This window comes from Lynx canadensis, chromosome B1 (genome assembly GCF_007474595.2).
Source record: "Lynx canadensis isolate LIC74 chromosome B1, mLynCan4.pri.v2, whole genome shotgun sequence".
Classification (NCBI taxonomy): Eukaryota; Metazoa; Chordata; class Mammalia; order Carnivora; family Felidae; genus Lynx; species Lynx canadensis.
Genome location: NC_044306.2, coordinates 45,635,182 through 45,651,640, shown reverse-complemented (window position 1 = coordinate 45,651,640; position 16,459 = coordinate 45,635,182). Strand labels below are relative to the sequence as shown.

Sequence of the window (16,459 nt, the reverse complement as noted above, 5' to 3'; positions counted from 1 at the left end):
GGCCAGAAAACTCTCCTAAGAATTTACAAGCCACCTATGGAGTTTTAAAAGGGCTTCAGATAGAATGGTTACATGCCAGGTTTCCTAAAACAACCAAAAATGTGGCCTGCAAAAGAGTGAGAGAATAAAAAGAAATGTTGGTGCCTTTTAAACTTTATAATAGATACCAATGAACAGTGGAGGATATCATCCACTGGTAGATCATCTTCAAGAACAATCTAAGTCAAGTCTGTAACTTCGAGGAAATAATGACAGCAGACTTAGAGTCTTGGAAACTGTATTTCCTGACCTGACACTGACGCCTACCCCACCTTAACAGAGGATTTCCTACATGGCTTGATCTCTCTCTTCCATCAGATGTCACCGTTGGAAACTGAAGGCACATGGTCCCTCGCTTCTATTTTCCTTTAAGTGATAGGATTCATACAGGATAAGTTGCTATGCACATGGAAGAATAAAAATACTCTTCGGAATGGTTCCAGGGAGCAGAGAGGAAAGAGCCTGCCTTCCTTAGCTGGGACGTGTTCACGCTTGTACTCAAAAGATAATTGGCTTCGTGCATATGAAAGCAGCTCCGAGGAAGGCAGTCATCAGCAAGGAAAGCTAGAGCCTTCATCCCCATGCTGCTCTGGACATCCACCAGTGGACTGGCTACAAAAGCTGTTCTCACCCAACACACTAGACTTGTCAGCCTCTGAATATGGAAATCAGAGACCTGACTCTGAGAGGAATTCAGAATTCGATGCTTCCTGGATGCTCCCAGGTGGAAGTGTCCTACTTTGCTTGCACAAAGAGAAGCCCATCTTGTGACCAGTGAACTACCCTGCCTTCATCCTAAACATGTCCGCTGAGGGCCCTCTCAGGGAACTCCTATCATATTTCTTGCCAGTTTCTCCTATACAGAAAAGTCCTTCACCCTGGAAACTTCTACCTCTGGTTAGGGTGTGGCTTTTCCTTTTTGCCCTGAATGACCAGGATGGTGTTCTGTGGCACCTCTTGCCTCCAATAGCATCAACCTTTATGTTCTAATCTTCATTTCCTAGTTATAAGACTGCTAGTGCTGCACATTCCCATAGGTGATTTATTATTCTCTTTAGGAAGGTATATTTCTGCAAGGATCATGTCATTTGCAAGGCATACGACAGAAGGGAGCTTTAGTTAAGAGATGGTGAAATAAGTTGCATCAGGTTTTGCTTGGCAAGGACACCAGATGGATGCCTTTATGATGAAGTGGGGCTCCTCCAGCCTTTTCTTTTATGCAGGTCTCCAACAGGTGTTTCCTCTAAGGTATATCTGTTTTCCATAACATCAGAATGAAGAAAGATGTTGTCTGTGACAGCTTGGGTACATAGATCATGCTTTTATTATGATAGAAAAGTGTACAGCGATTGATTTGGTATCCCAAGTCAAGCTAAAATGTGCTGGGGAGAAGATTATTCTCCTTTTGCCTAAAAGACCAGGAGTCCTCGTTATGGGGATGGAGGAAGGGGCAGGAAGAGGGAGAAGGAGGGGAAAAATGAAAAGGCTGAAGAAAGTGACCAGAAGGAAAACAGTAGCAGTTTTTGCACACTTGAATGAAGAGAGCGGAGAGCAGGAAGCCACCTCCCTGAAGGTAACCTGGGTATATTATATCAGTATCTGAGGGATGGTGTCTAGGAATCTACACGTGGAGAGAAAAGTAGGTTGTATGAATGAGTACCATAGCCAGTTCTCCAGATCCTGATAAAAATCAAAAACAGACTCATCTTAGGTATGTCCCCTGGTGAGTTTCTTTAACAAGACTGGCATAAAGCCATCACCACGGTTCTATCTAGTACCATTAAGAGAGCCTGTATGGCTCTTAGAATTAGGAGTTAGAGCTCACGAGTTATGGAATTTGTACACAAATTCTAAGAGCCGTATTTAAACCACCAAAAGCCATGTTAATTTGAAAGAACAAGATAACCCATTTTGGTCAAACTGACCTTGAGGCTTACGTTGCAACATTCTCTGGCCAGGTAAATGACTAGAATCCACCAGGTTTATAGGGAGTCTTAAATGGTGAGGAAGATAAAGGATTGCACCTCAGTCTTGGCCAATCTCATTGGCAATAAGTTCTTAATTTCCAAACCCTTCTCCCATGGCAGCTTCTCTGTCTGGGTCTTCTGACACTTCTAAGCTGACAATCTTAAGTTTAAGTAAGTTCCTTTGTCTGAAAAATTATGACTTAAGATAGCAATTTAGAAACCGACTTGGTTAAAGACATCAAAATTGCTTGATAATTATCTTACAGTCTGAGCCTTTGGGCCAGGTGTTGAATAACAAGCTGTATTAATTCACAGAAAGAAAAAAAAAACCTTCACCTGCAGCACAGAGTGCAATATGTTGTATTTCTCCCAGGATGTTTGATAAAATCTCACAGGAGAGTACTCTCATAATGTACTCATTACTGGGGCCGAACCTATCATGTGACATTGTACAGTATGTCCCAAAAGGCGTTTCAAGAGATAGTGACAGGTATTTTTAAATTAGTAAATGAATATATCAAATAAGTAAATGGTAAACGTGTGTGTGGTCTAACAAGTGTGTGAAACACTGGATTATATAAACTTTCAAGGATATCTTTTTTGCGAGACTCTTCTGAACCTTTCCTACGCTAAGGCACAGTGTCAATCTCAAAGAGAGGGCATCTTTTTCAAAGGTTATTTGACTGCAGAAAGCATTTCCTCAGGACTTCTCCAGTTACTACAATTCCGTGCAACATGTTTTTTAGAAAAGGCATTTCTGTCAGAAGAAGATGCATTTATGCTATGGTAACAACCATGAAATCTTAGTGGCTTAGCAGCACAAAGGTGTATTTCTTTTTCCTGTGACACGTCCAACACAGGTCAGTGAGGCCAGGGCCCTCTGCTCCACTTGGGTGTTCATATTGTCAGGCTGGCTGGTCATCACTTAAGCAGGTTACGAGAGAGCCTGAAGAATCACACAGGAGTGTGTCACTACCTGAGCCATCACTTCTCACATTTCATTGGTCGGAACTGGTCGTGTGACCCCACAGCTGCCCATATACTAAGGAAGGAAAAGGAAATTGGGTATTCTGAGCACCAGTAATGTCAACCTTAGCAGTATATTGAAACACCAGCTTTACCGTTTGTTAGCACTTTGACTTTTATCCATAAAACAAGGAGTGGTCTTTAAAGTGTCTGGCAGAGACTACAATGATCATTAAGTATTTCAGTTACTCCCTATGCTCCTCAACCCTGTTAAAGCTAGCAGGAGCCATCTGACTAGGTTTGGCCACTGGAATATAAGCAAAAATGATGGCGTGTCACTTTGGGCCAATGAAATTAAAAGCCCGGTCTTGGGGTGCCTGCGTGGGTCAGTGGGTTAAGCGTCCAACTTTGGCTCAGGTGAGCCATCTCATGGCTTGTGAGTTCAAGCCCTTAATCGGGCTCTGTGCTGACAGCCCAGAGCCTGAAGCCTGCTTCAGATTCTGTGTCTGCCTCTCTCTCTGCCCCTCCCTGGCACATGCCCTGTCTCTCTCTCCTTCCAAAATAAATAAAACGTTAAAAAAAATTTTTTTAAAGCCCAGTCTTGATTCTCCAGTTCTTTTCCCTTGCCTTAATGACTGAGAAGGATGTGAGTTCCAGGTGTGTGAACCTAAGATGGTATAGCCTCTGTGCCCTTAAAGGTTGGGATGGCTGCATGGACTACAGGCACCTGCTTACCTGAGGAAAATACATGGTGTGAGTGAGAACCCGGGTTATGTTCAGCCCCTGGAATTTTGAGGTTATTTCTGCAGACTAAGCCTTGATTCTCCTGACTCAAATAGTCTCTTTCAACTCCGAACTTTCTGTGCTTCCAGAAGGGTTTCCTCTCTTCTCTACTGAGCAAATATGCATTCCTTTGGATGCGAGGAGATTTTTCCAAAGATCATCTAACGCTTTCAGTGGTTGAGCATATCCATGACAAGCATTGTGCCCAACTCCAGTGTGGGGTGATCACGTGGAGGGCTTTGCCAAGACTTAAACCAAGATTAGAGCAGAGTTTAGTCAAATGCAGGCCAGGGATGGAAGCTGTAAAGAACGCAAAACACATGGAGTAAGTGAGGATGTTTCAACAGGGCCTCATATTCAACAGGGCCTCATACACAAAGATATAGAAAAGAGAAGGGGGGAAAACAGGCCAAGGAAAGGGACAGCATTCATGACTCAATCTCACAGCCTTTTAAATTCTATATTCAGGTGCCCAAAACACCTCCCATAATTTCTTCATCACTGCAGTAGCAAAATTAAGAGCAAAAATAACTACCTTTAAGGCAGTATAATGTAAGGCAAAAGGAGAGACTGATAGGTCTGTTAAATACACACGCACAACAGGCTTAGTATGTCTTCAGCTGTGATACACTCATTGGTGTCCTTCAGACATGAATCTTTATTCGGGACTCTCACAGACTGAAGGTCACTTTCCTTGTGTTGTTTGCACTTTGAGTGCAAGGTTCTAATGAGTCTGACATCTTGGCTTTGTTACATTAGTGCCCCAAATGTTCTCAGCTAACTCTCCATTCTCCCTACTTAGGGCTTTTCTGTATGAACCAGAACCGGGTTGTGACCAGCTTGATGACAGCGGCATGTTTCACTGGTGCAGAGCAATTGCTTTGGACAGAGTGATTCTGGTAGGTGATCTTGCACCAAATCTCAGATAAAATAAAGCTACTCATCTAGGGAAAGTAAGTCCTTACACTGGTTATAAGCGCCTGCCATTTCTCTTTGTACACTGTGAATTTCAAAGGAAGGACACATTCCTCTCCACCCATATGAATGGTATGCAGGGTAACAGATGTAGCATTTGACAAAGACAATGTGGGTAATATGCTGGGATTTGAAGCAATCAGATCAGATTGTTCAACTACTTTTTCCCTCCTTTCAGGGTTTAGCTGAGTCAGTTATTTAGAATAATGTTCTCCTGACACTTTGCTGTTTTGCTAGTAAATCTAATTAATTTCAGTGCACCAGGGAAACCATTTATAAGAATTCTGAAGCCTTTCTTTTTTAAAAAGTAAATAAACATTTTCCTAATTATTGGTTTTAAAGTTTGGATTTTCTATAGTGGTTTTTCTTAAAGCTGGCTGTACTTAAGCGTAATACATTAGGCAAGAGTGTATCTCCCAGATGCATGACCTGGATGAATCCTAATAGATATTAGAATCCTGTCCCTGCCTCTGTTTTCTCAAGGAAATGAACTAACTCAATTTACTGAAATGCCAGCAACTAAGATGTAAAAAGTCTGTATCCTAATCCAGGCTCTGACACCTGCTTTCTGGATCCTCATCTATTCTCATTTTCCAGAGTTAGCATAATCTCAGTGGTTTACTTGCAAGCAGTAGTTGGTAAATATAACTAATAAAAGTGATTATATGTTGTATGAACCCTATATCATTTTTTCAACTATGACTAATTGATAATTATATATTTTTCTTGCTTTCCAAAAGTAGTTCAGTTCACTTTTCTTCTGTTAGACACACACACACACACACACACACACACACACACACACATACACACACACACACAGAGCTCTTGTGGCTTGGTACCAGTGTCCTGACAGAATATGTTCCAATTTTTGTAAAGTCCTGATCAATCATTTGATCAGAAGCACAAAATTGTCAGAACTGTCATATCAACTAGAACACTATTAGGGTTGCGGCTGAAATTCACCATTTCAGCAATGATGTCTTATTCTAAACTAAGCAAAATAAACTCCGTTGAGTAGGAGGATAAACATGTTTTCAGTGGGAGGGAAATCATTAGAAAGGTTGAGAAGTTGGTTGCAGATGGAGGTATCCAAGAGACCAAGAAATAGAAATGGCAGATGTTTTATCATACCTATTTCTTAAGCACAGAGACAGGTTGCCATGATAGATAGCTCCTTTCTGACACTTGATGTAGAATATAGTTCAGGACACCAACTAAGTCTTTTGATAAGTTTAAAGGGGCTTCTAGTTTAAGAAATTCTAAAGATTTTGAAACTTGTGACCATAGAGGAGAAATGTCCATACTGCAGAATTCAAGGGGTCTTCGAATTTGGTTTGGTTTGTGGAAGGGTCAAGTGGAAGTGGTTGGCTTAAGTTACTTTGAACAAATAGTGCACCCTCCACTTCCTCCCAAAGCTGCCATCTTTCTCAATTGGGAGACAGTTTTGTGCCACAGTTTGTTGGAGAAATTGCCTCTCTAGCTGTGCCCATTAATGCACTCTGCCATGCATCTTGTTTCTAATTGTTTAGTTCTACTCAGAAGAGCAATAGTTGGACTTCAGGCATGTTACATTAAATACCGTTAGAGGCTTCATTATTCAAGTTACAACTAATCGGATTAGCGAGAGACAATTATTTAATAGATTTGGTTAAGATTCACATCACTCTCTAGGAAGGCTCTCCAGACAAGTAGCTTTATTTCCCCTCACAGGGCAATTCCCTCTGAAAAGAGAGTATTTCCTCATATATGCTAATTTGACAAACTAATTGTGGAGATGTCAGATGTTACTTATTTATCTGGTTAGATTTTATCAGCCCGTGTTTCACAGAAGCTTGTCATTTAACCCAGCTAAGGACGGGCGTGAGGGAGGATGATGTATCCATTTGAAGTATTCTGAGTCTTCATGAGCAGACGAATGTAGAACACACTCATACATGAAATGCTTTTAAATGCATTTAACTTGTTCTCTACCACCTTCCAAGAGTCCTCCTCTGAAACTCTAGGAATTCAATAAGATTCAGAGTTGAGGGGCGCCTGGGTGGCGCAGTCGGTTAAGCGTCCGACTTCAGCCAGGTCACGATCTCGCGGTCCGTGAGTTCGAGCCCCGCGTCAGGCTCTGGGCTGATGGCTTGGAGCCTGGAGCCTGTTTCGGATTCTGTGTCTCCCTCTCTCTCTGCCCCTCCCCTGTTCATGCTCTGTCTCTCTCTGTCCCAAAAATAAATAAAAATGTAAAAAAAAAAAAAAAAAAAAAAAGATTCAGAGTTGATTAATAGGTATTGAACAACAGCTAATTAGTTGAGCATTACATTTTCAATATGGTATTTAATTTCCACAACAGAATTCACTCTTATTTTTAAACCATTGAAACTTACAGAAATTGAGGGTGAGAGGGTTAAACTAGTTTGTTCATAGTCATACAAAAGAATACAGAATCAGGTCTTCCTCCAGATCCAGTGCTCCTTCCAGCCCATCCCAGTGTCACTAGAGAAGACCTTGACTCATTCCCTGGAAGAAATCAGACAAAGGCTCAACATGAGTTTCCTATAGGAATATCATCTCTCTTTTTTTTTTATTTTAAATTTTTTTTTCAACGTTTTTATTTATTTTTGGGACAGAGAGAGACAGAGCATGAACGGGGGAGGGGCAGAGAGAGAGGGAGACACAGAATCGGAAACAGGCTCCCGGCTCTGAGCCATCAGCCCAGAGCCTGACGCGGGGCTCGAACTCCCGGACCGCGAGATCGTGACCTGGCCGAAGTCGGACGCTTAACCGACTGCGCCACCCAGGCGCCCCTCTCTTTTTTTTTAAAGTGACATTTATCATTCTTAAAAGTCTCTGTGAATGTGGGAGAAACCTAACCTAAATATTTTTCATGTACATTATTATTTTCAACTTAGAGATATTAAAGAAACGTTAACAACTGGTGCTGCTGATGGTAGTGAGGGACATGTATAAATGCTCGAGTTCAGATGGAATTTTTGTGACCTTTTTATTTCTTTTGTGCACTTTGCATAGGAATTTCTTCAACTTTGCAAAGCATCTGTTGAATCAGTTTGGTGTATTAGGTGGAACCATATAAAATGACCAATATTCAACCATTTTTGGCCCATGAAAAGGCAATTTCACATGTTCCAAACTAATGGATATTTTCGTATATACAAAAATCCACTGAAAACTGCAGAATTTTGTACAACCTGACGTGATTTTCAGGGCTCACTAGAAAACATAAATTTAGCAGAGGAACTTGTAATGTTTTAGCTTTCCATTGAATCTCACTATAGCACATACAAGGCCAAGAACATGTAATGACAATAAAAGATGTGTTCCCCATTTGGTTCTATGATGTCACACCTCAAGGAATGACACTTACTTGAGTTTTAATTGATGTACTCCAGGCTAATAAAAGACTTTAAACAGTGGAGTCAGAAGGAACTCCACAAAAAGATAAAAAGTAGAATTGCCCAAGGCAGATAAATTCCATTTTTATGAGCAATTTGCAGAATTACATTATCCTTGTGGAAGTACTCCTGTGGATGTACCTAGAAGTATTGGTACGAGGGGAAGGAGCCCTCTTTGAGAGACTCTCAGCTTGTTTCTAAAACTGACCAGACTCTGGCCTGCTTATGCTTAGAAACGAATGGACAAGTCAAAACATGAGTTTCGGAACCATGTGGTAGCATGTGTCTTTGGAGATGCCCACTCAACGCTGATGGGGCTTCGGAATTTTGTAATACCCTTGAGAGCTAGCAGCTATACCCGGCAGGAGCTGAAGGACATTGTATTCATCGGATCTTTGGATTACCTGAAGAGAGAATGGGTGTTTCTCCGGAATTTTCCCCAGATATACATTCTTCCTGTAAGTGTCACATAGAATGAATATTTGTATTCACTAATGGTACTAGCATTAATAACAAAATAATAGCTTGTAGTTATATAGTGCTTACTGCTATCAAAAACTACTCTAAGCATCTTACATAAAGTAACTCATTTAATCCTCAAAGTAATCCTATGGGGTAGATTGTGAAAGTGTTGAACTTTGGGCACAGAGAGAGTAAGTAAGCTGTCCAAGTTTACACCACTGGTAAGTAGCAGAACTAAGACCTAAATCTAGACATTTTGACTCCTGGGTTTATGCTCAGGATCCACTGCATGTTATGTTTTATGTTTATTATTATGTTTTATGGTTTTTATATAACTAACAGTTTCTCTGCATTTCTGAATCTGATTCTGACTTAATAGCTAAAGCTAATAGCTAAGCCTTTGTGTTCCAACTTTCTCGTCTTTTCTGGAGACACATCTAATCTGGAACACATAATGCCACACAGTCCTTGATAGATGTATGAAAAGGAAGAATTCGGTTTACATTTATGAGAAATGGATCGGTTCTGCATATATGACATTGTGGTTGTAATTGTATTTGCGCTGAACCTTTATAGGTCTGTATGCCATTGTATCCCTCTCTTTCCCTGGATTAAAAAAAATATGGCAGTGTGAAATGCACCAAAGCATGTAATATTTTTCATGAAATGATGCTGGCAATGTGTAATATTTTTCAAATTTCAAAAATGGTTCCGTCAAGGAACAAATTTCATTTCCCTTTAAAAAAGGCACCACAAAGTTCTCTGCACTGCACCCTTTTATTAGGCCAGAGAAAGGAAGACAGGAAAAGAACCAGAAATCTCCAGATCCAGCTAGTGTTAGGAATTACCAGTATTCTAGTCTAAGCTTCCTGAGGGCGGGATCAGATCTATCCCTGTGTCTCCACCAAACTGGGAAAGAAGTAACCACCACTATGCTAGTTAACCCAGAGGGTAACAGGAAAGGTCAGCTACAAACAAAATTGTGGGGATGCAAAATTTGCCTTTAGATCCATAACTTCTCCTTTCTCTGAATGTTTCCTGTTATCCCTACTGTTATCCCTAATTTGCTTCTCCCACTTGAGTCATATGAATGGATGTGGGCTCTTCTGTCTCCACCCTCCTTTGGCTCATCCAGACTTGCTCTCAAGAAAGGGCCTGTGAAATTTAGTCACACTAAGATATTAATGATCAGTGAAGCTAAATGTGTTCAAATATCAGGTAGCTGAGTCTTGAAACCAAGTCAATGGAGGCTAGAGAGGGTTTGGCTGAAAAATTGGCATCACCCACAAAGAGCCATTACCCTGAGCCATGAAAAATTCCCTCCATCTGAGAAGTCCCTCCTCTACTGGGTTTTCTCTCATTAGGGATCTGCACTCTTTCCTGAAGACCTCCGCGCAGCCAACATAGAGGAATGTTCCATGTGCACCGTTCTATCCTCCTCATCCAAGGCATTGAGCAGCCCAGCTTTGGTAGACACAGACACCATCATGGCTACCCTCAACATCGGATCACTGCGGGTTATCTGCGCTCCCCATATACCTGAAGAACCATGTAAGAACAACTCCCTGACAGGAGGCTAGAGAGAATGGAACAAGGAAAGAGAATTAACTCCTCTCAGAAGTATTTTGATAATGGAGAGGAGGAGACATTGAACCAGATAGCCTTGAAGTTCCCTTCCAACTCTGAGAATTCTATAATGGAAGTAGCAGACAGTTCAGTCCTTGGGGATCCTAAGTCAAATGAAAACTATGTCTGTATTCTAAATGGAATGCATGTAACACTATTTTCCAATTTTAAGAAAAATCACTGAAGTTTTAGTGCTGTTTTTGTTGTTGTTATTAAATATTAGTTAAGATAGAAATTGGCATATTATTATAATTAATAACATTTAGTAGTAGTAGCAGTAGTAGTATCAATCCTCATTGGATCTTAGAGTTGTTTCCATACTCTTCCTAGTTTCATGTTTGAGAGAATGAAGTATAACTCTCTCTTACTCTTTGAAGATGCTTTTAGTATATGAATTGTACAAGATTATCTCTAAGGTCCCTTTCAACTTCTACAGACTAAAAATGTTGTATTGCAGCTTCAGATTGGAAAGAGATGGTGAGAAGCAGGATCTGTTCAGGATGGGGATCAAGTCTCTTCCTCCTTGGTATTCCTCTTAGTTCCTAGTACAACTATGGTCACTTAGATGCTTACCACATACACACTGAATTGCAACAAATAAGCCAGTAAGATGGACTCTTGAGCCCTTATATTTGACTGTACCCAAGTGTTCAAGGTAAATTCCCACTAAATATTGTGGTTTTCCTTCTCCTCCCAAATGGGAAAAGTCTTACTATTAATTTGTTTCCAAAATTGAGTACTAGACACTCAACCTAATATGAAAGTACTATTTCTGAAGAATGTTCTGTATCTAAAACAGATTTTCAACTCAACAAATAAAAGTAAATCATGGTTGGGGTTCCCTGTATCCAGCCATTTCCCTTGGGAATGTTGATCCTCTGTATCAGGATCAGGAACTTAGTCCTTTAGCCACATAACTGTTGACCACTTTGCATGGAACTTGGAACAGTCAGACATCAACGGCATCGCAAGGCTTTCATGATTATTGTTTTGGATAAAAATGTTCATGAATCAAATTAAGAAACCAAAAGAACTCTCTCTGACTCCTAGGTGCTGTTGCTAGGTGAGAACATAAAAGGGTCTTGGGACAGAGGAATAAATGAGCAATCTAGCCTAATCTCTGGTAGGTGAACTGAGCCAGCTACCTGAGACACCCTCACTAAGCAATGAAAGCCCACTCAGCACCCAGAGTTTCAGGGTGTTTTGCAAAGCAGGCTAATAACAAAGCACTTTATGAATATCAAAGTGCCATGGAAATCCAGACTGAGGATGTATGAGCCATATCTCTGCTGAGCAAATCAAAAAATGCTGTTATGCTCTGCACATAAAACCTTAGCTTAGCAATTAGGCTCACTCAGATTTACACACGATTTGTGTGTGATATATGTGTAAGTGGTGTGTGTGTGTGTACACACCATGCTTATAACTTTCTATAATTGGACAAAGAAGAAGTATTCACTTTAAAGGCAAAGTCATCAGTATACAAATGAAAATGCCCACTTAAGCCTGGGATAAACTGACATTGGCCATTGAGTTAATCATCTCGGTGACTTGTCCTTCCTATCATTACTTTTACCTCATCTCACATCTTATATAGGCTAGAAAGAGAGAAACCTATGGATTTAATTCCACTTTCCTTTATTTCTAGTGATTTTTATCCCTTTGCTTATTCATTAATTCAACAAAACAATATTGATTTGGTATGATGTGCCATGTACTCTGTTACAGGCTAGAAGGATGCCCTCAAAGGAGAAAGATTAATTGGTAGAAGGAGGTAAAAGAGAGAAAGAAAAAGGTTTGGAAAGGAGGCAGAGAAAATGAAGAAATATCAAAGTATTTCAATTGTTATGAAGTATGAGTACATGCTTTCCCCAAAGATCAAAGGAAAGGTTTAGAGAAAAATGTATTGTGGGAGCCTTGCAAGGTTTCTTTTAGGGATATCATCATACCCAACTGTGTGACCAGGAAATGGAGACCTAGACAGGCTCTACTGCGCCACCTAACGAAGGTCACTGAGTCTGCTTATCTGCTGGCTATAACATCAGTAAAGTCACGTTATGAGCACCCAAGAATAGCAAAGGATCATTACTCAGAGTTTTCATCAATTACTCTGGCATTATAGAAATCTACTTGGAGTTTATATAGAGAAATTCTGAAGCCTTGAAGAAGCCTATTTGGCTCTCTTAACCATTCTTCCCATTTCATGTGAATACCATTCTTGTACCATCCCTATGAGATAGAAATGAGAATATACACTTCCAAGAACTGACAGTATAAAGGACTATGAAATTCTGCCAGGAGTCAGAAAACATCTTGCATGCTGAGCACCAACATAAGACTAACCAATGGGCAGTTTGCTCTCCTTTCCTCTAGGACAGGGGTTATCAACCAGGGGCAGTTCCCCTCTCCCCTGCCACCCTTCCACCCAGAGGTCATCGACAATGCCTAGAGACAGTTTTGGTTGTCCCAACTTGATGGGATACTATTGGCATCTAGTGAGTAGAGGTCAGAGATGCTGGTAGACATCCTATAATGTACAGGACAGCCCCGCATGATTTAAAATAATAATAATAACAAAAAACTTTTTGGCCCCAAATGTCAATAGTACCAATCAGAAACCTTGCCCTAGCATATCTGGTGAGACTCTTGTGGGATAAGCAGGCTTTTCCACATCTTCGCAGTCATGATAAACTTATATGTGAAGGCCATCTAGGACTACCAAGGCTATTCCATAAAGTGATTCACCAAGGGATGTTGGGAGTTGGGAACAGCAGAGTGAGGACTTTCTTAAGGATCCGTAAGAACGCCAGGCCTCCTGGACATTTCTGTGGGAAACTTTAGGTTTTCCAGTGACGTTCTAATTATTGCCCTGTCACATCACAGGGAGAGCAGGTTGGCAAACCTAGGTATTGAACTAAATAATCTGTGGCATAATCTAAACATATAATGGTAATTAAGTCTGACAACTTAATATGCTACTGAAATTTAAATGTACAGTAGTAATCTACAATTAAGCAATCTTTTATAATAGCACCCTGCCAGACTGGAAGATTTCAGGTATAATACTGTGTACTATTACATAGCAAAAATATTGACAATTAGTGAAATATATCCAGGCTATGATCTGACACATACTCAAATTAACCATTGCTCTACAAGACAAGAGGGAGTTAAGGCAGAAATTCAGTTGCTGTCCTTCAGCTGGTGTCCAAATCAGTTATTTCAACTGATAAGCATGTGTGTGCACCTAGTAAGAACATTTGAGATCGAAGCCTCTGACTATATGTACTTAATTCACAGATTTGATAGGACTGTGGTAAAATCCTGATTGCTCTATAGTTTCCACTGCTCACAGCAGCCAGAGGGATCTTTTATAAATATTTAACAGATAATGTCAGTTCCCTACTTTAAACCCTATAATGGTGACCCATGACAATTATAGGAAAATCACACAGGGTTTTGGAGGCCAATTGGGAGTTTGAATTTTCTCCTACTTCATCTTATTTATACTGACTCTTTCCTGCTTTGTATCCCTTATCCAATTCCCTCTGCCTGGGTGGCTGTTCCCTATCCCTCAGGACTCCATTCCAACATCCAAGAGACCTCTCTTCAAACCCTATCAAAGCATCACTTCTGATGAGATCATTGTGCATGTGTTTCTTTTTTAAGTGGACCCCAGCTTCCCATCTCTCTCTTCCCTTTTCATCCTTTACATTTTTTTAGTGTGGCTTGGAGACCGGAACTCTGGTGTTCAGCTGGGTTTTGAACCTTCCTGTTGTTCCCTGCAAGGTAGCACTGTGTTTCAGGCTGGTGCCATGCATTGCTGTGTTTTGGAGTCGAGGCCCACAGAGGAAGTGAGTCGAGGCTCACCTCCTAACACAGGAGGGAAATCTGTCTGTAAACTGAAAGCAAAGCTCAGAGGCCCCAAGTCACATCCTGCCCATCTTTAAGGAAGTCCCAAGGGATTTAGGATTGAGTCAAGCCAACCAGAGATGGGAGGCAGCCAGTTCTGCTAAAGAAGAAAGAAGACATGAGCATTGCCTCATGGGCACCCGGGTACCCAGAGAATATCTCAAAGAAGCCAAGAGCACTAGGAGCCAGAAACTAGTGGTAGTATCTCCAGAAGCACTGGTGGGGAAGCACCACCATTTATTCATGGTTCCCTAAAAGTTCTGCAAGCAAATGGATGTGGATTGAGGCACAGCCTATCTGAGCCATTACCCAGCACTACCACTCCATGCAGAATAATCGTATTTTACTTTGTCATCAATAAGCAACGACTGGGAGAGCTTCACTTTTTTGTAGTTCATTTGAAATGCCATTTAAAACACACACCACTTCTCAAAAGGAAATGCTGAGGAGGCCCCAATTTTTTTCCTTAACTTTGTTAAGATAAAGCATCAAGTAACATGGCATGCATTTACATCCTTGCCAAGTCTTAAAAGCCACTTTGTTTGCATTTATCAATCTCTTTTCTTTGTTGTGTGTGTTCACAAAAGGGACTTCAGAGTGTTTCACCGGATTTCCTGAGAAACCAAAATTCCGAAGAATCCCCATCCTCACTGAACTGAGTAAGTTGTGTTTCAAGGATAAAATTCAAGGGAGAAATCTTTGTGATCTAAGAATCCACAGTCAAAGGACAGAAGAATCAGAATGGGGCCCAGACAAACATTAAGTGTTTGGACATTACATTGGGCTTTTACACAGCTGGTGACATCATCAAGAAGAGCCTGTTGTATCTGGGTGTCAGGGTGCAGGAATAGCATCTGCCTTCTCCTTTTGTTCAGTGACCAGGAGGAGATCAGCCACTGACTCAGTCTGTTTGGAGGAAATCTTTTGTGGGAGGGACCACGGATTTGAAGACTTCTAGGAAGGATCTCCCAATACTCACTTACCTACCCATCATGGGACTTTAAATCAGGCATCTTCCTTTCCTGTAGTGACACCGGGGCTAGGATACCAGGGTGATGCAAATGAGGCACTTGGGGTACAGATTTTAAGGATGTGTCTGCTCCTGGGGTTCTTAAATTTTGTGTCCCAGGTACCTCCCTTGGGTCATCTGAATCCTGGCTCTGAGTGATGCTCTTTAAAATGAAAATACTTCATGCAGAAACACCAGAATAAGCTGTTATCTCTCACCAACACCATATGGAAAATGCACATACATGAGACTTTCCTGGATGTGAGGAGCTCTGAGGGTGGGAAGAGTAGGGAAGGCAGCGAAGGTACCTGTGCATTTGGGGATACATTTTTAAGACAACAGGGGACACACTGGGAGTTAATAATAGCAATAATTGATGATAAAAGGGGAAGATACGAAAGAGGGGCATGGTGTCTTTAGCACAGATTAGAACCTGAAGCTGTCAACTGCAGTTTTTACTTATATTTTATTTTTCTACCCTTTTGAGCCATCTTCAACCCAAGGCGTAGATACACTAAGGACATTGATTAGAAGACTGTGATGTAAGTTGGAGTGGTTAGGAGAGGACCAGCAAGGTTTTCCCTGGCCCCAAAGTACATCTGGTCACCATCCAGGGACTTACAGCTTTGTTGAACTGAAGACTTTCTGGCATCAGGTAGCCCTTGTCAAATTAGTATAACAAATCACCTGTCAGCTCCCTCAGTTTTTTGTTCTTTGGCTGGCTGGAAAAGGTCAAAATGACATGAGAGCTGCAGGCCTGACTGTCAGCACTTTGGTACAGAATGTCCAGTGGCATATAGGAAAATGGCTAGGAAAGCAGAAGCCAGTAGTTTAAGAAGACACAGCGAGATTTGGACAAGGGCTCCTGGAGTATGTGTGTGTGTCGAGGGTTAGAATGCAAGGAGAAAAAAGTGTATGTGCATAAGAAAGGTGGGTAGATATTAGTCAGACATTGCTCATCTTTTATAAAACCATGGGGTGATTTGAAGAATTAAGGAATAATCCAGTCTTAGTTAGGAATGTATTCTGCCTTGTGTGCCCAGGAAGTTTGGTTTGATCTGTAATCTGACTGTCAAGAACTGTGAAGGATGTAAGTAAGACCTTATGTTACTTGCAAACCATTAAGTTGACCTGCCTCAGTTTCATGGATACTGGAAGAAGACACAAGACCCCTGGGACAGAGATAAAGAACAGTTTATTACTCAAAGCAGTGGCAATAGCCAGAGTACCATCAATTTTGTGCTGCTTGCCCAAAGCCTCATTCCCACAGGGTGACATGAAAAGGGCCAAATAATACCTGTACGAACAATGGATTGCTT

At 41.1% G+C, this 16,459-nt stretch overlaps 1 protein-coding gene across 1 annotated transcript in view; it reads left to right on the top strand.

The window, feature by feature from the left end:
• Positions 1-16,459, top strand: part of KCNU1 (potassium calcium-activated channel subfamily U member 1) — a 149,449-nt gene that overhangs the window by 118,043 nt on the left and 14,947 nt on the right. The window contains exons 20-23 of the mRNA XM_030311875.1: positions 4,558-4,654; positions 8,365-8,589; positions 9,958-10,144; positions 14,719-14,790. Coding sequence (XP_030167735.1) covers positions 4,558-4,654; positions 8,365-8,589; positions 9,958-10,144; positions 14,719-14,790 — 581 coding nt within the window. The remainder of the gene's footprint in view (positions 1-4,557; positions 4,655-8,364; positions 8,590-9,957; positions 10,145-14,718; positions 14,791-16,459) is intronic.